Source organism: Schistocerca americana, chromosome 3 (assembly GCF_021461395.2).
Source record: "Schistocerca americana isolate TAMUIC-IGC-003095 chromosome 3, iqSchAmer2.1, whole genome shotgun sequence".
NCBI lineage: Eukaryota > Metazoa > Arthropoda > Insecta > Orthoptera > Acrididae > Schistocerca > Schistocerca americana.
The window spans coordinates 255330177-255347145 of NC_060121.1; the positions used below are offsets into that span (position 1 = coordinate 255330177).

At 38.2% G+C, this 16969-nt stretch overlaps 1 protein-coding gene across 1 annotated transcript in view; it reads left to right on the forward strand.

Annotated features, from left to right (window-relative positions):
- Positions 1 to 16969, forward strand: part of LOC124606003 (dynein beta chain, ciliary) — an 809537-nt gene that overhangs the window by 603398 nt on the left and 189170 nt on the right. Inside the window, exons 60-61 of the mRNA XM_047137965.1 lie at positions 7001 to 7129; positions 12685 to 12838. Of these exons, the coding sequence (XP_046993921.1) occupies positions 7001 to 7129; positions 12685 to 12838 (283 nt within the window). The remainder of the gene's footprint in view (positions 1 to 7000; positions 7130 to 12684; positions 12839 to 16969) is intronic.

Genomic DNA, 16969 nt, shown 5'->3' on the forward strand with positions numbered 1-16969 from the left:
GTTCAGGAATCACAAGAGGAGATGGTATACTTGGAAAAGGCCAGGAGATATGGGAAGATTCCAGTTAGATTACATCATGGTCAGGCAGAGACACCAAAATCAGATATTGGATAGTAAGGCATACCCAGTATCAGATCACAATTTAATGATGAAGAGTAAACTGAAGTTATGGGACTAGTCATGAAAAAACAGTGTACTAAGAAATGAAGAGAGATGCTTAAGTTCCGTGAGGCTACATATATTTTGACAATGAAGAGCTCAGTAGGCAGTTTAGTTTCAGAGGAATGGAAATCTCTAAAAAGGGCAGTCACAGAAGTTGCTAAGGAAAACTTCAAGACAAGAAGATAACTGTGAAGAAACCATTGGTAACAGAAGAAATACTTCAATTGATCAATGAAAGAAGGAAGTACAAAAATGTTTAGGAAATTACAGGAGTGCAGAAATAAAAGTCACTTGGGAATGCAATAAATAGGAAGTGGAAAGAAACTAAGTGAAATGTGAAGAAATTGAAAAAGAAATTATTGTCAGAAGAACTGATCCAGTATGTGGAAGACTCATAACAACCTTCAGTGAAATTAAAAGCAGGAGCAATAACATTAAGACGACAATGACAATTCTACTGTTAAACACAGAGGAGAAAGCAGATAGGTGGAAAGAGTACATCGAAGGCCTCTGTGAGAGAATGCCTTACCTGATGATGTGATAGGAGAAAAAACAGGAGTCAATACAGAAGAGATAGGGGATCCAGTATTAGAATCAGAATTTAAAAGAGCTCTGGGCAACTAAAGATCAAATAATCCAGAAGGCATAGACAACATTCCATTGGAATTTTTAAAATCATTGGTGGAAGTGGCATCAATAAACTGTTCATGTTGGCGTGTGGAACTTACAAGACTGGCTAAATACCATCAGACTTTCAGAAAAATGTCATACACATAACTCTGAAGATAGCAAGAGCCAACAAATGTGAGAATTATTGCACAATAAGCTTAACAGCTCATACATACAAGTTGCTGAGAAAAATAACATGCAGAAGATAGGAAAAGAAAATTGAGGATCTGTTAGATAACAATCAGCTTGGCTTTAGGAAGGGTAAAGGCACCAGAAAGACAGGTCTGATGTTGCGGTTGACAATGGAAGCAAGACTGAAGGCAAACCAAGACACATTCATAGCTTCTATTCAGCTGGAAAAAGCGTCCAACAATGTGAAATGGTGCAAAGTTGTTCATAATTCTGAGAAGAATAGGGATAAGCTACATGGGAGGACAGGTAATGTATGATATTTATAAAAACTAAGAGAGAACAATATGCTTGGAAAACCAAGAACAAAGTGTTCAGATTAAAAAGGCTGTGAGACAGAGATGTTATCTTTCACCCTTCCTGTTCAATCTGTATGCCAAAGAAGTAATGACTGGAATAAAAGAAAGGTTCAAGATTAAAATTCAAGATGAAAGGATACCAATGATGAAGATTTGCTGATGACATTGCTATCCTCAGTGAAAGTGAAGAATAAGTACGGAAGGTTGAAACGTAACAGCTAGGATTTTACCAATTCTTTAAAAAGTTTGTTACCAACAGTTTCTCACCCACATTAATTAGTTGACAAGGTAACAGCATTTAAATAACAATCCTAAGCGTGGTCAAATATGGAAAATATGAGTAATACCATACTTAGGAAACTGTAGACACTTAACTGGTACGAATGTTTAAAACGATTCATTTTCTCTTAATATTGCTAAAATTCTGCTACCATTATTGTTGATAACACTTTTAAAACAAAAGTGATTTGAAGGTGATTAAAATCAGTGAAATTCAGTTATATTCATTATCAATGATAAATAGTTTAAAACTAATGCATTAAAAAAAACACACACACACACACACACACACACACACACACACACACACACAGAACAAAATCTGATTAAAATACGAGCATAACTATGTAATTACAAAGCATTAGCCTGTCTGCCAGACTCAGTTTCAAAAAGATTGTTTTACTGAAATGGAGTATATTTTTATTAAAGCTAGGAAGCATCCTAGGAAGAATTTATGTTCTATATTTTATGAACGATCCACTAAGATGTAATATGTATTGTTATATTTACATATCCAGGGTTTCCACAGGTTCTGAAAACCAGGGAATTTCAAATGAATCGGGGGGGGGGGGGGGGGGGGGGGGGGGGGGGGGGGGGGGGGGGGGGGGGGAAGAAAAATAAAAAAACCACTGGAAAAATCTTGCTTTTGCCTCGGTAGATGAAATGGTTTGCTTACTGAGGTGTCATGCATTGTCACTGGCTGGGTGCAGCTGATTATATGTGCCGCTTCCCTACTCTGTTATTACTACTGCTTCTCCCCTTCCTACCACTTCCCTCGGCTTGCAGTCAGTGTTGCCACTACTTCTTGCTGGTACCCTGGCAGCTGCCAATGGGAGTGGTTTGCTTGGATCTGATTCTCAGAGACTGTAAAGGCAGTGGCTGAAGATGGCAGTCATGTGTGCGTGAGTTGTGTCTAAGTGATTGTGTGAACGTGTATGTGCTCTCATTTCCTAACAAAAGCTATGTCTGAATATTTGGTTGTGAGAGTGAGATAGTCTTTTCTACTTGCCTGTCTGTGGTTCAGCAATCATCTTTATGGTGAGTTGTTACCTATCCTCATTATTATTGGTCCTCTGAGTATTTGAAAAAGTTATCTGTTGCCTGTATTGATCACCATGGTCTCATTTCATCAACATGCTGGGATGTGGCTTGTGAATAGCTGGCTTCACGTGTGGATTTCTGCAATCTGTAATGGATTGGGCCTGCCAGTCTGAAGCCATTTGGTTCCCACTAATGTGCAGGCCGTGCCCAGATCTAGTCCCACCAATCTGCCTGCAGGCCAGGTGTGTTTGTGTATGGTATAATGCATCGGATTTTCATACTTTATCCATGGACCCAGGACTGCGGTGCTCCTCAGCAGGCCGAAGGCCGTGGGCAATGGATTTCGGGAATTGTGACTGTCTCACCACCAGAACATTGTACAGTGTGGCGTTTTATGGACATTTTATTTGGCCTAGTAGATTTTGGCCCTTCGACAGTAGTTTATACGTTAGAAAATATGGACGATAGGAAGAGGAATATTGTGTTAGTTGCTGGCGGTTTGTAAGCTATGTACTCATATATTTCTTGAAATAAAAATCACACAATACCTGTAAAATAATAGATATAACACAGTGGGTAACAACTGACAATAACGAACATAGTAGAACCAACATTTTATTGGCGGTCAATTACAGTGTTTGTTTACACAATTCTTCCTCACCTGATAAATTTCTTTCAAGAGGCCTACTTTTTTCTGAGATTATTTCTGAAATCAGTAAAGGTATTTTAAATCTGTCTTGTGACTCCAAAGAAATGCATATTTTTGTCACCAAATGTCTTTCGTTTTATTGAAATAAAATAATGAAATAACATAATGAAACACATATACCATTTGGCTTACTTTCTTCATCTGAAAACGGTTCATTACAAAAGATGTTGGTGTTGGTACTTAAGATTTTCCTCACATTATCTATCTATCTTCTCAGCAATCACAGGCCCTGTAGACCACATGCTGCGTCAACAATCTGCTTCCACTGCCTTCTATCTCTCGCAGCCTCTCTCCACCCTGCGGAAATTTCTAATGCTGTGATGTCCTTCACTGTGTCATCTTTCCACCTTGTTTGAGGTCAGCCCAATGGTCTTGTTGCCTGGAGAGTTCCTTCAAATGCTTTCTTGATGATTCTGTAGTTTTCCATTCTGGCCACATGTCCAGCCCATTGCAGTGTCCTACTTTTTAATCTCTGGATGATAGTGGGTTGCTTAATTAACTGATAAATTTCATTGTTTTTTCGAATTCTCCATATGCCATTCTCCAACACAGGTCCCCAGATTTTTCTCATTACTTTTCTTTTAAAAACATTCAGTTTTTCTCTTTCAATATTTGTAAGCGTCCAGCTTTCTGAACCATATAGTACTATGGGGCAGATAATAGTGTTGTATATCTTCATCTTTGTGGTGATTGACAAAGCTTTACTTTTGAGTGGGTTGCTTAGTGAGTACAGACATCTTGACCCTGAGGCTATTCTTTCATTTATATCCATTGTTATGATATTTTTACTGTTGAAACGTGATCCAAGGTATTTAAACTGGAGAACTTTTCAGGATTTAGAATGTTGGTTAATTTCAAAGTAAGGATTTGGGTTTATGACTCGACCTGTTTCCATATATTTGGTTTTCTCTTGGTTAATCAAAAGCCCGATTTTGCTGGCACTGTGCCTGAGAGATCTGTACATGTCTTTCAGTTTCACTCAGCAACACTGTATCACCTGCATAAGCCAGGAGTTTTACTTCACTGTGTTCAAATTGGAGACCAATACATAGATGTAAATTACTCTCCCGATCCACTTTCTCTAATGCAAGGTTGAAGAGGACACATGAAAGAGCATCTCCCTGTCGTGAGCCTGTTTTAATTTGAAAGGTGAGGGATATGGATCCTCTGAACGTCACTGCTGTCTGGGAGCCATCCATGCACAGTTGTATCATCCTAATGATTTTACTGGGCATACTAAATTCTCGTAATGTGTTGTAGAGGCTACTTCTGTGGATGCTGTAATAGGCTCCTCACATTGGGGAACATTGGGGAACGCCATCTACTTACAAGTTTTATTTAGATTTCGACTCATTTGCCTTATTGCTTTTTGTACCATAGCTGTAAAGACACGTTATCAACTTAAATTTTAACTTTCCCTTGAGATCTCAAAATTTATCAGGGAAAAATGGTAAAACTTGTTTGGAAATCAGGAAAATATCAGGGAATTTCATTTGGGGAAACTTGTGGCAACCCTGACTATTTTCATTGTGAATGAGACTGCTCTGTAACTAAATTCATATATTAAGTAATGTCATTTTATTTTATGATGTATTCAGTGTTATTTAATATACTTTTACCTGTCAAAATTTATTGTAATTCTTTAATTTTCTGATTTTAATAATCACTATCATTGTAGCAAAATGTATATAAGCCCCATGTGGAACCACTGTTATACGCCCAGTTTTGCTTAAAGTATTGACGCAGCACCTGTACTGATCAGTTTAGGAAACATGTAATCAATCTAAAAGGCACATACTGTGCCAGTTTTGTATAGTTCTAGCTCAAAATAAGCAAGATAGAAACTCAAAACTGCATGTGGCACAAATTAATGTGAACATTACTACCCACTTGTCCAATGTTTGTTACACCAGGACTTCTGTTTATTCATGTTTTCTACAGCAACAACAGGAAGACCAACTCTTTGAAGCAGATCTTCTTGTGGGAAACTTCTCAATGTATTGAATGGAATGAACAGCCTAATGAGAACAAAATATGGACTGAGAGTAAACAGAAAAAAGATCAAAGTAATAAGAGGTAGCAGAAATGAGAACAGCGAGAGACTAAACATTACAATTAGTGATGACGAAGTAGAGTTATGATGGCAGTACTTTCCTGGTCAACCTTGACAACTTCAATTTCGTAGTAGCTTTTCCTCATGTCCATAGCTGAGAAGCGCTTTGTTCTTTTCAAGCAATCTAGAGTGTCTTCAGTGTTTGGCAACAGATAGCATCTTTCTTCGTGATCTTGTTCAGTCATCAGTAGTTGACACAGAAATACCATGTGCTGTTCTCCTTCTTCACAAGGATCACATTAGAGGACTCTGAAGGTCTGATGATGTCATCTTGCAATATCTTGTCCACTTTCTCCTGAATTATCCATAGTTCTGCTGGTGACTATATGAGTGCTGAGTAATTGGTGGACAACCCTCAGTTTTGATATAGTGTTTTACCAAGGGCCACTTGCTGTCTCTTCTCCACTGCTGATTTGAAAGTACACAAAAATTTGCACAGAATGGCTATGACTCTCCAACATTGCTCCTTGGTCAGGACAGATCCTATTGGCAGTTGGATAGTAGCTTACTCCCCTGCATTGCCTGTAGTAGTGGTGAAGAATTATTCTTCATCAATGACACTGAGCTACCCTTCAAGTGCTGATTCAGTTGCCATACACATATACTTTTAGAGATGAGTGGTGGCTGTTGATGACAGTTAGTGGTTGCTGGAAAATAAGAGTTCTGTTGTGAATCTTAGTTGCTTTTTGCACTCAACAAAAGAATCGCCGTTTCACTAAGCATCCTGATTGAGAACAATGCTGATAAACAAACGCCTAGAGCAATCTTCATGTATATAGATACTTTTGGATTGCACTAATTCGAAAGCATCCATGAGGTACACTCCCCTCCCACTTTTCTGCACTTCAGTGTGGGAAATGGAAGGGAAACAGAGGCAGTTCACTTTTAGACATGTGTCACCACTTTTGGATACCTGCAAACTACAAATAAAGTAAAGCAGTTCCTTCAATTATCTAACTGGCATCTTGCACAGAAGAGGACTTCGCTGCATGCAGTAGTCAAGGTAACAACCTGTTTCTTTGGGAAAATCATTCCTGTGACCTTAACCTAATCTCTTCAGAAGAATATTTCCTCACTACCTGAAGTTATAATCCTCACAGCCAGTTGAATACAACACAGTGGATGATTTAGTGCTGCCGTACAACCTCCTCCTACTTTTTAACTTCTCATAGTTGTGTGTATCAAGGCTAAATACACACACACACACACACACACACACACACACACACACACACACAGAGAGAGAGAGAGAGAGAGAGAGAGAGAGAGAGAGAGAGAGCTGTGATTTGATAATACCATGTCTCCCTCTTGACTCATTGAACATACTTGACATGTAAAAAATGTCTCAGTGTTCACAAAATTGGTAAATTTAACCATTGTTTTCAAAAAACTGTGAATGGCTCTAGTGTCCAGTATTACTTGAGTGATTCACACGTGATTCTGTTATTTATGACAATAATTAATTTACGAGTGTGCTTTCATACTGCCGTGTACTTATTGCAAGAGATCTATAATGCATAATTTTGTATTATCTTCCAGGCAAATCTTACAGAACTGAAGTCATTTGGATCTCCGCCCGGAGCTGTCACAAATGTTACTGCAGCAGTTATGGTTCTCCTGGCTCCCAATGGAAAGATTCCAAAGGATCGTAGCTGGAAGGCAGCAAAGGTCTGCACAGATCTTAACTCCGAATTTTAATAGCATTGTTTTCTGTTAATTACTTATCACCAATGTCATAACGAATTTACGTAGTCCTCGCATTTATCTGCACAGTTTTTTTCTGTTTAATTTTGAAATGAACAATATTCCATCTGTCTTCTCATTCATTTTGAGGCTGGACAGTAATATTTACTGAGAAGTGAAGATTATATGAGGTGGGACATGCTTTGCATAGGGGCAGTAAATTAATTTGTCATAAATTTTGTGTTTAAGTAGGTTCAAGAAGATGCATACTAGATAGCTGCCTTTACTAACACCTTCAAAATGAACTTTTTTGGACAGCTTATTTGTGGTGGTTGGAGCAAGGGGGAGAGAACAGAAGCATTCAACAGGGCAATTGCTAACATTCAATTGTAGTTAAAAACTTACCACAGATGGTAACTGAAGTATTTATATCTTCCAAGATGTCACGAAATTAAAACAAGAGCACTAATGAACTGTGATTGATTTGCTGTCCAAAAGGATGAACAATTAAACATAGAAGATGCCTTATTTATCATAGTTCTTGGAAATTATAGGTTGCTTTAAAAAAACTAAAGAATATGTCTGTAACAAAAAAGCACTAGTGTTCTCAGCTATTTTTGTTGCTACTTTCAGTTTTTCTCTGTAACATTGCTGCAATAAATGAGTCAAGTTAAAGGTAATTTTATCAAAAGGAAGACTCACTTGAGAAAACTTTCTTCCCGAGGAAGGAATTAAGACCTCTGAAAGTGGGATGATTTCCATTGGGACAATTACATGAGTCTCATCAGCAGTACTTTGAATTTTGTCTCCTGATGTCAAGTAAAGGACACTGCATCACCCATATGAGAAAACTGAAATGTCTGTAGTTTGGGCTCTCACAGTTTATATTTCAGTACACCAGTCGCCACAAAAGAATAATCAATGTTTATACTTTTTAGAACTGATTGTAATCCTGGTCCTGAAATAAGGGGAACAATGAACTAAAATCTTCAACAAATTTGTGACCAACTGTTGTGCAAGAGCCATTTTATATATGTGATTTAAAAAAAAAAAAAAGAAAAACACCAAATACAAGGTTTTTTCTCCGATCAAAAGCCCACTATTATTAGTCTTTATCCATGTCTGCAGTATATGCTCAGTGCAATGACTTCCCATTTTCTTTTAACTGCCTTGGAAATAGCTTTTGATCTGTCAGTTTTCTCAGTATAATTATTTTATGGTTTGCTCGAGAGCTTGATTGAAGTATAGGCAACTGGTATGCACAATAATGAAAACTACTCGCAGCGCCTGCATGAGATGACTGGTCAATCAATATATACCATGGCTAAATCATGACTAAAAATGTGATCAAAGCAGCTAAATTCTCAAATTACTATTACTGCTGCAATGTATAATGGTGCTTTTCTTTGTGAAAGAGCAACTTTTTGTGCGTCAATGGTTTTTATTGCAAAGTAACCTCAATAATCATTACTTTTTTTGGTACACACTCCCAACCTCTGTCAAGGTTTGGGCTGTTTTACTCCAGTGTCTAATAACAGATCTGGATTTAATCGATAATCACAAATTGACGTATAAATCTTGCAGATTGCAACTGTTGCCAGTCGTTGTGATGAGACATTCTTCTGGTGCTATTTTGTTCCACAGTCAGCAATTGCAGCTTGAACTTCACACTCAGCTATTTTATTTCCAGATTTTGTGCAGGATATTGTGTACTCATCTGATTGGGATGTTTACAGATTCATCTTACGGTATGATAGCATGGATTTTTTCATTGATCTCTGTTGTGATGATGTCAGCTGTTGGCCAAAGTGTTTTAATCTTAAGTAATTCTATACCCATGTTTACATACTTTATCCATCTTAGTTTTCATACTTCCAGCAATCCACCTCTGCACGGGATTTTTTTAATAACGGTAGAAACCCCTCTCCCTATTTCTTCTTCTTCTTTGTAAGAACATTTTTTTAATTTTCTTCACACTTTGTTTGCAACTGTACAACTGCTAAAAGAACCATGCTTGCCATCAATGATACTATTTGCCAAATTTATGCATCACATCATAAAGTTTTGTGAGAAGGAATGTTGCTACTCACCATATAGCAGAGATGCTGAGTAGCAGATAGGTACAACAAAAAGACTCTCACAATTAAAGCTTTCGATCATTAAGGCCTTTGTCAACACTAGACACATATGCACACGCAGACACTCACACTCATGCAAACACAACTCACACACATGACTGCAGTCTCAGGCAACTGAAAACGCACACCCGTGTGTGGTTTCAGTTGCGCGATTTGCGTTTGCATGAGTGTGTGTGTGTGTGTGTGTGTGTGTGTGTGTGTGTGTGTGTGTGTGTGTGTGTGTGTGTGTGTGTGTGTGTCTAGTGTTGGTTTCATTGTGAGAGTCTTTTTGTTGTGCCTTTCTATGACTCAACATCTCCAATATATGGTGAGTAGCAACTTTGCTTTTCATAATATTGTTACATTTCACTCTGGATTTTCCATTGTCTGATTTCATCATACAATTTATTGATGCATACCAAACAACCCTAGTACAAGTTTGTTAATCAGACCACTTTTGTAGCTAAGTCAGTCCTGAACCTTTAAGTGTTTTTAATTCACACAATTTTGAGACCAGCTGACTGGCTACTAACATCCAGACAGGTGTAGATCATCATGAAAGTTCCAATGAGATGAAAATATCAATTAACTATGGAATATAATGTAACTGGATAGATAAAAAATCCACTCACCAAGTGATGGCATTACATTACATTACATTCTATTACACTATATTACATTTTATAAACTGATTGTTTTCATTGATAAGTTAAGTAGGGAAGTATTTCCAGCATAATGCCTGAACTGGAACAACTTCCAGAAAATCAATGAGTGTCACTAGATACTTGGTCCCAAATCTGATGATCGAAAATTAGATTACAGTGATATCTTCAAAGAATGTATGTAAGTGTCAAAAAGACATTATGATGGAGTGGTGGCCATCCACTCCTGTCTAAATGAACTGTAATGCGGATAGTTAGTTTACACATGATAAGAAGGCCAGTACTTGTACAGGACTCATGCTTCATTGGACTATTTACTGAAAGCTGAGCGTCATTGAGAAATTCAGGTGATATATATTCCTTAATTGTAACATAATAGTTGGAGAATATATGAGCTCTGTAATAAATTGTGAAAATAACTTTTGCAGATTTTGAGATCAATTTTTAAAAAAAAATATTTAGGGGAACAATTAAGAATAGCTTGACAGGAAATTCACTGATGCTGTTGATGGGGGAAATCAGTTAGGACTAGGCAACTGTGGCACAAATGATCCAGAGCTCACATTCTTTAAATCATCATAATTATTTCAAATGGTATGATGCTGTCCTCCGTCTTTTCCTGTACTGAGCTAATATTTTCATCTCTACATAACTATTGTATCCAACATCCTCTAGAATATGCAACACAGATTATAGTCTCAGTCTACCTCTACTACTTTTATCATCTAGTGCTCATTCCACGTCCAGGTAGTCTGCTTGTTGATGTTGCAGCATTCCCCTCTAGCTTGTCCCTTCTTCTGTTGTTTTCCATAGACTTCCATTCTCACCTATGCTGTATGTGGGGTGCTCTTTCCTAATCTGGACCACTGTTTGCAAAATGCATTCACATGGAACTGTCAAGTTGCACATAGATTTAAACAATGCAGTGCAGTGAGTTCTCTTAGCACTTTTTCTTATAATTTGTACACCCTTTTTCTGTAGCTTAAGGATAGTTGCTATATTCTGCTCATTTGTTCCTCAGAAGATTATGCCATAAAATACGATATTCTGGTGCCCAAGCTACTACACACTGAATTTGTTATTATGCTTACTTAGCATCTGCTGTGAATTTTTATATTGTTCACAAATTGCAACACCTTCAAAACTTTTCATGCTAATTAAGGCCTTAGAGGCATGGTCTTTTCTGAGTGTACCTCTGATCAAAAAGCGATTCTAGTTGCTGGAGTCCAAAGATTTTGTTCATCATGCCTTTTGTGTTCTTGTGGAGATATTTCTACAGATACTTTCATCCTCTAACACATATATATTTCTACATCTACATTTACGTCTACATCTACATCTATGTAGATACTCTGCAAGACACTCTATAGTGGGTGGTGAAGAGTTCCCTGTACCACTACTTGCCATTTCCTCTCCTGTTCCACTCACAAATAGAGTGAGGGAAAATTGACTGTCAGTACACCTCCGTATGAGCCAAAACTACCTTCATGGTCCTTATGCGTGATGCATGTTGTCGGCAGTAGAATCATTCAGCAGTCAGCTTCAAATGCCAGTTCTCTAACTTTTCTCAGTAGAGTTTCTCAAAAAGAACATTGCCTTGGTACTGGGCTAAGATAGGCAACAACCACAAACAGAACATCACTGTGCCCAACATAATAAACAGCGGTCTATACAATGGTCCAGTGAATAATTCTCTGGGATAGTTCTGTACAGAAAACAAAGTATTGCTCTGAAAATTAAAATTGAAAAATAATTGTAACATGCACATGAATTACTAGCTAAGGATAATATCAAACTGCACCCACGACAGAAAAAATCTGTTCGCTTCACAGTAAATAGATATTACTAAAGAATAGGATATTGTTACATATGGCAGGTGAAATCATTTTATTGGACTGCACAAGTGCAGATAATATTAAAAAGCATGTCTTTGCACACAATCCCTCTGAAAAATGAAGCTGTTTTAATGAAAAATGTCTATACATTTTAATACAAGTAATCATTATGTGAAGGGAAGTTGATACACACCACGTAGCGGAGATGCTGAGTCGCAGATAGGCACAACAAAAAGACTCTCACAATTAAAGTTTTCAGCCATTAAGGCCTTCATCAACACTAGACACACATGCGCGCGTGCTCGCGCACACACACACACACACACACACACACACACACTCATGCAAACGCAACTCACACACACGTCCGCAGTCTCAGGCAACTGAAACTACACACGGTGTATGGTTTCTGTTGCCTGAGACTGCAATTGTGTGTGTGATTTGTGTTTTCATGAGTGTGTGTGTGTGTGTGTGGGGGGGGGGGGGGGGGGGGGGGGCACGTATGTGTGTCTAGTGTTGCCTATCTGTGACTCAGCATATCCTCTATCCTCTATATGGTGAGTAGCAACGTTCCTTCTCATAATTGTTACATTCCATCCTGGATTTTCGATTGTTTGATTAATACAAGTTATCAGTAACATAGATATCCAACACAGTGCACGGGAGGAGTAACACAGAAATAGTAAGAATTTGTATCATTTTTCAACCTGGAAGAGGCTACAGTTTAGTGGTGATACCATAATACACTGGAATTGCTTCATTTCACACCTATACAATTATGCTACTAAGTTGCATTCAGTCATTTCTCGTTTGTATTAATGCTTTCTGACACTAAACCTGACTAACAATCTACTTTTATGCCTTCAGCAGTATTGGTAAAATAATTTCTGAACTAACATTGATGCTTATGCTGATATTGCTTACAGGTTGTGATGGCAAAAGTGGATGCTTTCTTAGACGCTCTTATAAATTATGACAAAGAAAATATACACCCTGAAATTATAAAGGCTATTCAACCATATTTAAAGGATTCAGAATTTGAACCAGAGTTTGTTCGCAGCAAGTCTGCAGCTGCGGCAGGTCAGTCACATAAAGTATTTTTATGTATTTGTCTGAAAATGTAGATTAGTGTACACCACTGTTATAATGATGCATTAATTGGCTGTGCACAGAATAGCATTGACAACAGTGAAATGAAAATGAAGTCAATTGTCAGTTCATCTGTGGAATACCTTTGGTCATACTACTCTTTAAGTAATTATGTATTGTGTGTTCAAATATGACCGTAATCTTGATCTACATGACAGGCATTCCAAACTGATAAAAATGTAGTGTATACATATAATAGGATACTGGAAATTACATTTTATGTTTAGAATTAACTATGAGAAATTTTTATGCATTTGTTGAATACTGACCAAAAGGAAATTTGACCATATGAAGGAGACAAGGTGTCTAGTTTTTCATGCCAGAAATGAAACAGAAACTAAAAAAGTGAATGCAAGCCATAGGCCCTGCACCAAAACATTTTAAGTCTATTTCATCTGTCATGAAGGTTATGATTAGTGAAAAGGGAATTTCACTCATTACTTTGCAAAGGATAAGGGAGTAGCTAGCTTACACTGTCAGTGTCTTTTGTAACAAGTGAATTTTGCGGGGGTGGGGGATGACAAACTAAGAGGCAGCCTGAATTGGAGGAGGGGAAGGAAACAATTCAACAGGGCAATGTATGCACTATCAATATGAGCACAGAATATAGGATTAAGGCTCAAACCGTCCAGAATGCAAGTGGTCCCAGTTCGTTATTCTAGGCACAATAGCCTGATATATTGCAAATCCCTACTAAATTTGATCATAAATGGTACAAAAATCAACCTCTATCCCTCAGCAAAGAGGCTTGGAGTAATAAATAATAGAGGAAAAGCTAATCTGAGCTGAGCACATAACTGCAATATCCAAGAAGACACCATCATTTCTCCATGCCCTCCAGAAATATAAAAAGCTCTTCCTTTTTGACAGGAAAAAGAAACTTGTACAAACACTCATATTTGCAGATGTTAATTACAGTGATATATGACAAGATGTTACTCAGCAAAGCTTGTCGTTACCACAAACTGGCGATAAACACATGTATTCAATACATATCATATTAGACTCTTTGATATTTCACCATCTTATGCATAGCTAGCTTGGCTACATAGAGACAAGTGCAGAGATTTCCATAACTCTGTCTCCTCTACTGCCTTATCAAAATACACTGTCCCTCATCCCTCTCCTTAACATTAATGGTCTTGTGTGAACAACATGGCAGAAACACACTCTCCATCAAAGCAAAGTCCTTTCCAGCTGCAAGAGCCTGACTCTGGAATGACTTTCCTCATTACATCAGAGGACTGAGTAATCTCTCCAGCTTCAATAGACACCGTTAATGACATGTTTACTGAAGCAACAATGATGTGTATCTTTGCTCTTGTACATACTTGTTACCACATTACATTCTTCATTCCAAACAGATATCATCATTTCCTAATGCTCTTAGCTGGTGAAGTTGATGTAAATTTCTCCCACTTCAAACTCCCCATGCCAGAAAATATTACTCTCGTACACCTGTAGATAGATTTTATATCTGCCACTATCAGTGTCATTATTATCAGTGGCAGCAGCAGTAGTAGTACTGCTACTATTAAAGTAAGGTCAAGTTGTATGGCATTGGCTGGGAGACACTGTGTCCCATATGCAGTGAACCAGGAATAATCCCCAGAGGAAGGACACAAAAGGCAAATTCTAGGAAGATTGTAAAATTTTAGGAAAGACAAAACATGGAAAACGGGAAATATAAAAGAATAAGGAGAAAGGTAGGAGCCAGGCTGGTCCACCGAGCAAGGGCCGCCATGGCCCTCCTATGCTAGGCAGGTAAGTGCTGCCGCCTCCCAGCCCCTCATGGGGCCAATGAGGCCAAAGGCCCCACCTCACACAGACAAGTAGAAACCACCTTCACATGTGAAACATAAAAACCAGATCAGCTGCTTTGGTGTTGTCTACTAGCAGGCAGCATGCTAGGAACTTGAAGATATTGTTGCAAAGCAACCAAAAGTTTGGCAGTGTAGTAGGATGTGGGCCACAGTCAGGCAGACACCATATCATCAGTAAGCTGAGTTCTAATGTTGGAGAATGTGGCCAGTGGTCAGCCAAGTGTGACCCATGGATAGCCAACAAAGGACAGTAGATTCCCTGCAAAAGCGCAAAGAGAAGACTGCCATGTGGTCATGGTGTCCTTTATTGCCCTCAGTTTGTTTGAAGAGTTCAGGCCAAACTGAGTTATAGACATCCAACTGAAGGTCCAGTTCTGGGAGCCCCATTTCCAAAATTGCCATCTTGAGAGCCAGCTTTGCCAATCAATCAGCATGTTCATTCCCTTAGATCCCAATGCGTCCAGGGGCCCAAAAAAAGACGAGCTGCTGTTCAGCTTGATGGAGGTCAGAAAGGAGATCTTGGGGAGTTGTGACAAATAGGTGATGAGGTAGTACTGTTCTACGGCCTGAAGAGTGTTCAGGGAGTTTCTGCAGATTAGAAGCATCTTGCTGGTGCAAGAAAGAGCAGACTTAGGGCTTGTTTGATGGCCACCAATTCAGCAGTGAATACTCTGCATCAATTCGGCAAGGAGAGTAGATCACTGCACCTTGTATGTGTGTATACAGACCCAGTTTGTCCATAAGCCATTGAGCCATCACTGTGTACCACTTCCCAAAGCCAGAAATACATTGAGGACAACTAGGAACAGGTGGTGAAAAACCTTGGTGTCAACTGAATCATTTGGTCTAAAGGATAAATCGACACAAATCCATGGTTGGTGTACACACCATGAGGGCATACACAATTGCTCCCTGACGAGAGATGACAGTGGGAGAAGTTGGAGTTCAGAGCAGAGACATTGTAGTCAAACCTCACAGTGGTGTATCATATCTAGTGACTGAAATACTGAGGGTGATGCTGAACTCTATGCGAGACTCCCTTAATCAAGAGAGATCAGTATCAGGGCTTTGTAAAGCTGCACAAGGTAGAGCAGCCTGGTGTTACTGAGGCAGTGAAGTGAATTAAGGTATAGCCAGCACTTTTGTTTAAGTTGACAAAGCTGGGTAAGCCATGTCAACTATAACTGAAGACCAGTTCCAAAAGGCAATAACTCTCCACCACATTGAGTAAATGGTCACTGAGGTAAAGTTCTGGTTGTTGATAAACGGTATGACATTGACAGACTTACTAACAGTATTTGACTTTAACATGCAGTTGGGCTAGTCAGTGCAAGAGTTCCAATCATTGCAAGTTAGCGGAACTAGAAAAAAGAAAAGGGGGAGGCCCAGTAATCGAACTGACCTAAAAATGTAATGTCCAGACAGTTCCCTCACTTTTTCTTTTTTCTAGTTCTCTAACATGCAGTGATTGGAACTCTTGCACTGACTGGCCCAACTGCATGTTATGTATTACCACATACTATAAGTAAGTCACCTTGTTCCAGTAGTTTGCTCCTTTTTATATAGGTATTTTATATGTAATACATACAGCTGACATTTATGTACAAATAAACTCTGAGTTTGAACACATTTGTTCAAAATATTCATTTCCATTTAAATAAGCACATGAATTAAAATGCTATTGTCATCAGTAAATGAATATAATTATTTGCTGCAAGCGTATTTCAGGTATTAATTTACACTATAATAGCATAAGATCATTAACATTCTGAATACTGTACTGTTTCCTTAAATGAAGATAATTCTTTTTATTTGTTTTATCTGTTATGATAGTTTGTTGTACCGTATGTTACCCAAATATTTGTTGGTTTTTGTGTTACAGCCCTGTGTATCATTTTTATGTGTATGTCACTGCACATTCTTGCTTTGCAGGAATAAAAATCTGAATTAGTTTTGAAACTATCAATGTACTTTTTATATTAATTACACTTCTTTGTGTACAGAGGCAAAAAAATGGTGGAACCAATAGTTGTTGAAGTAAATGTTTTGAGGGTGTTAGCCTTGAACTGTTGATAATTATTCTGACAGCTAGATTTTGTATTATGAAGATGATTTTAAGGTTTGTCTTATTATGACCCCAGAAGGTAAGGTCATAGATAGTAGCAGGAATTGGTTTCTCTCAGCCTCCTGATATGCATTGATGTGCTATTTCATTGAGTAACAGTGGCTGAAGACCACA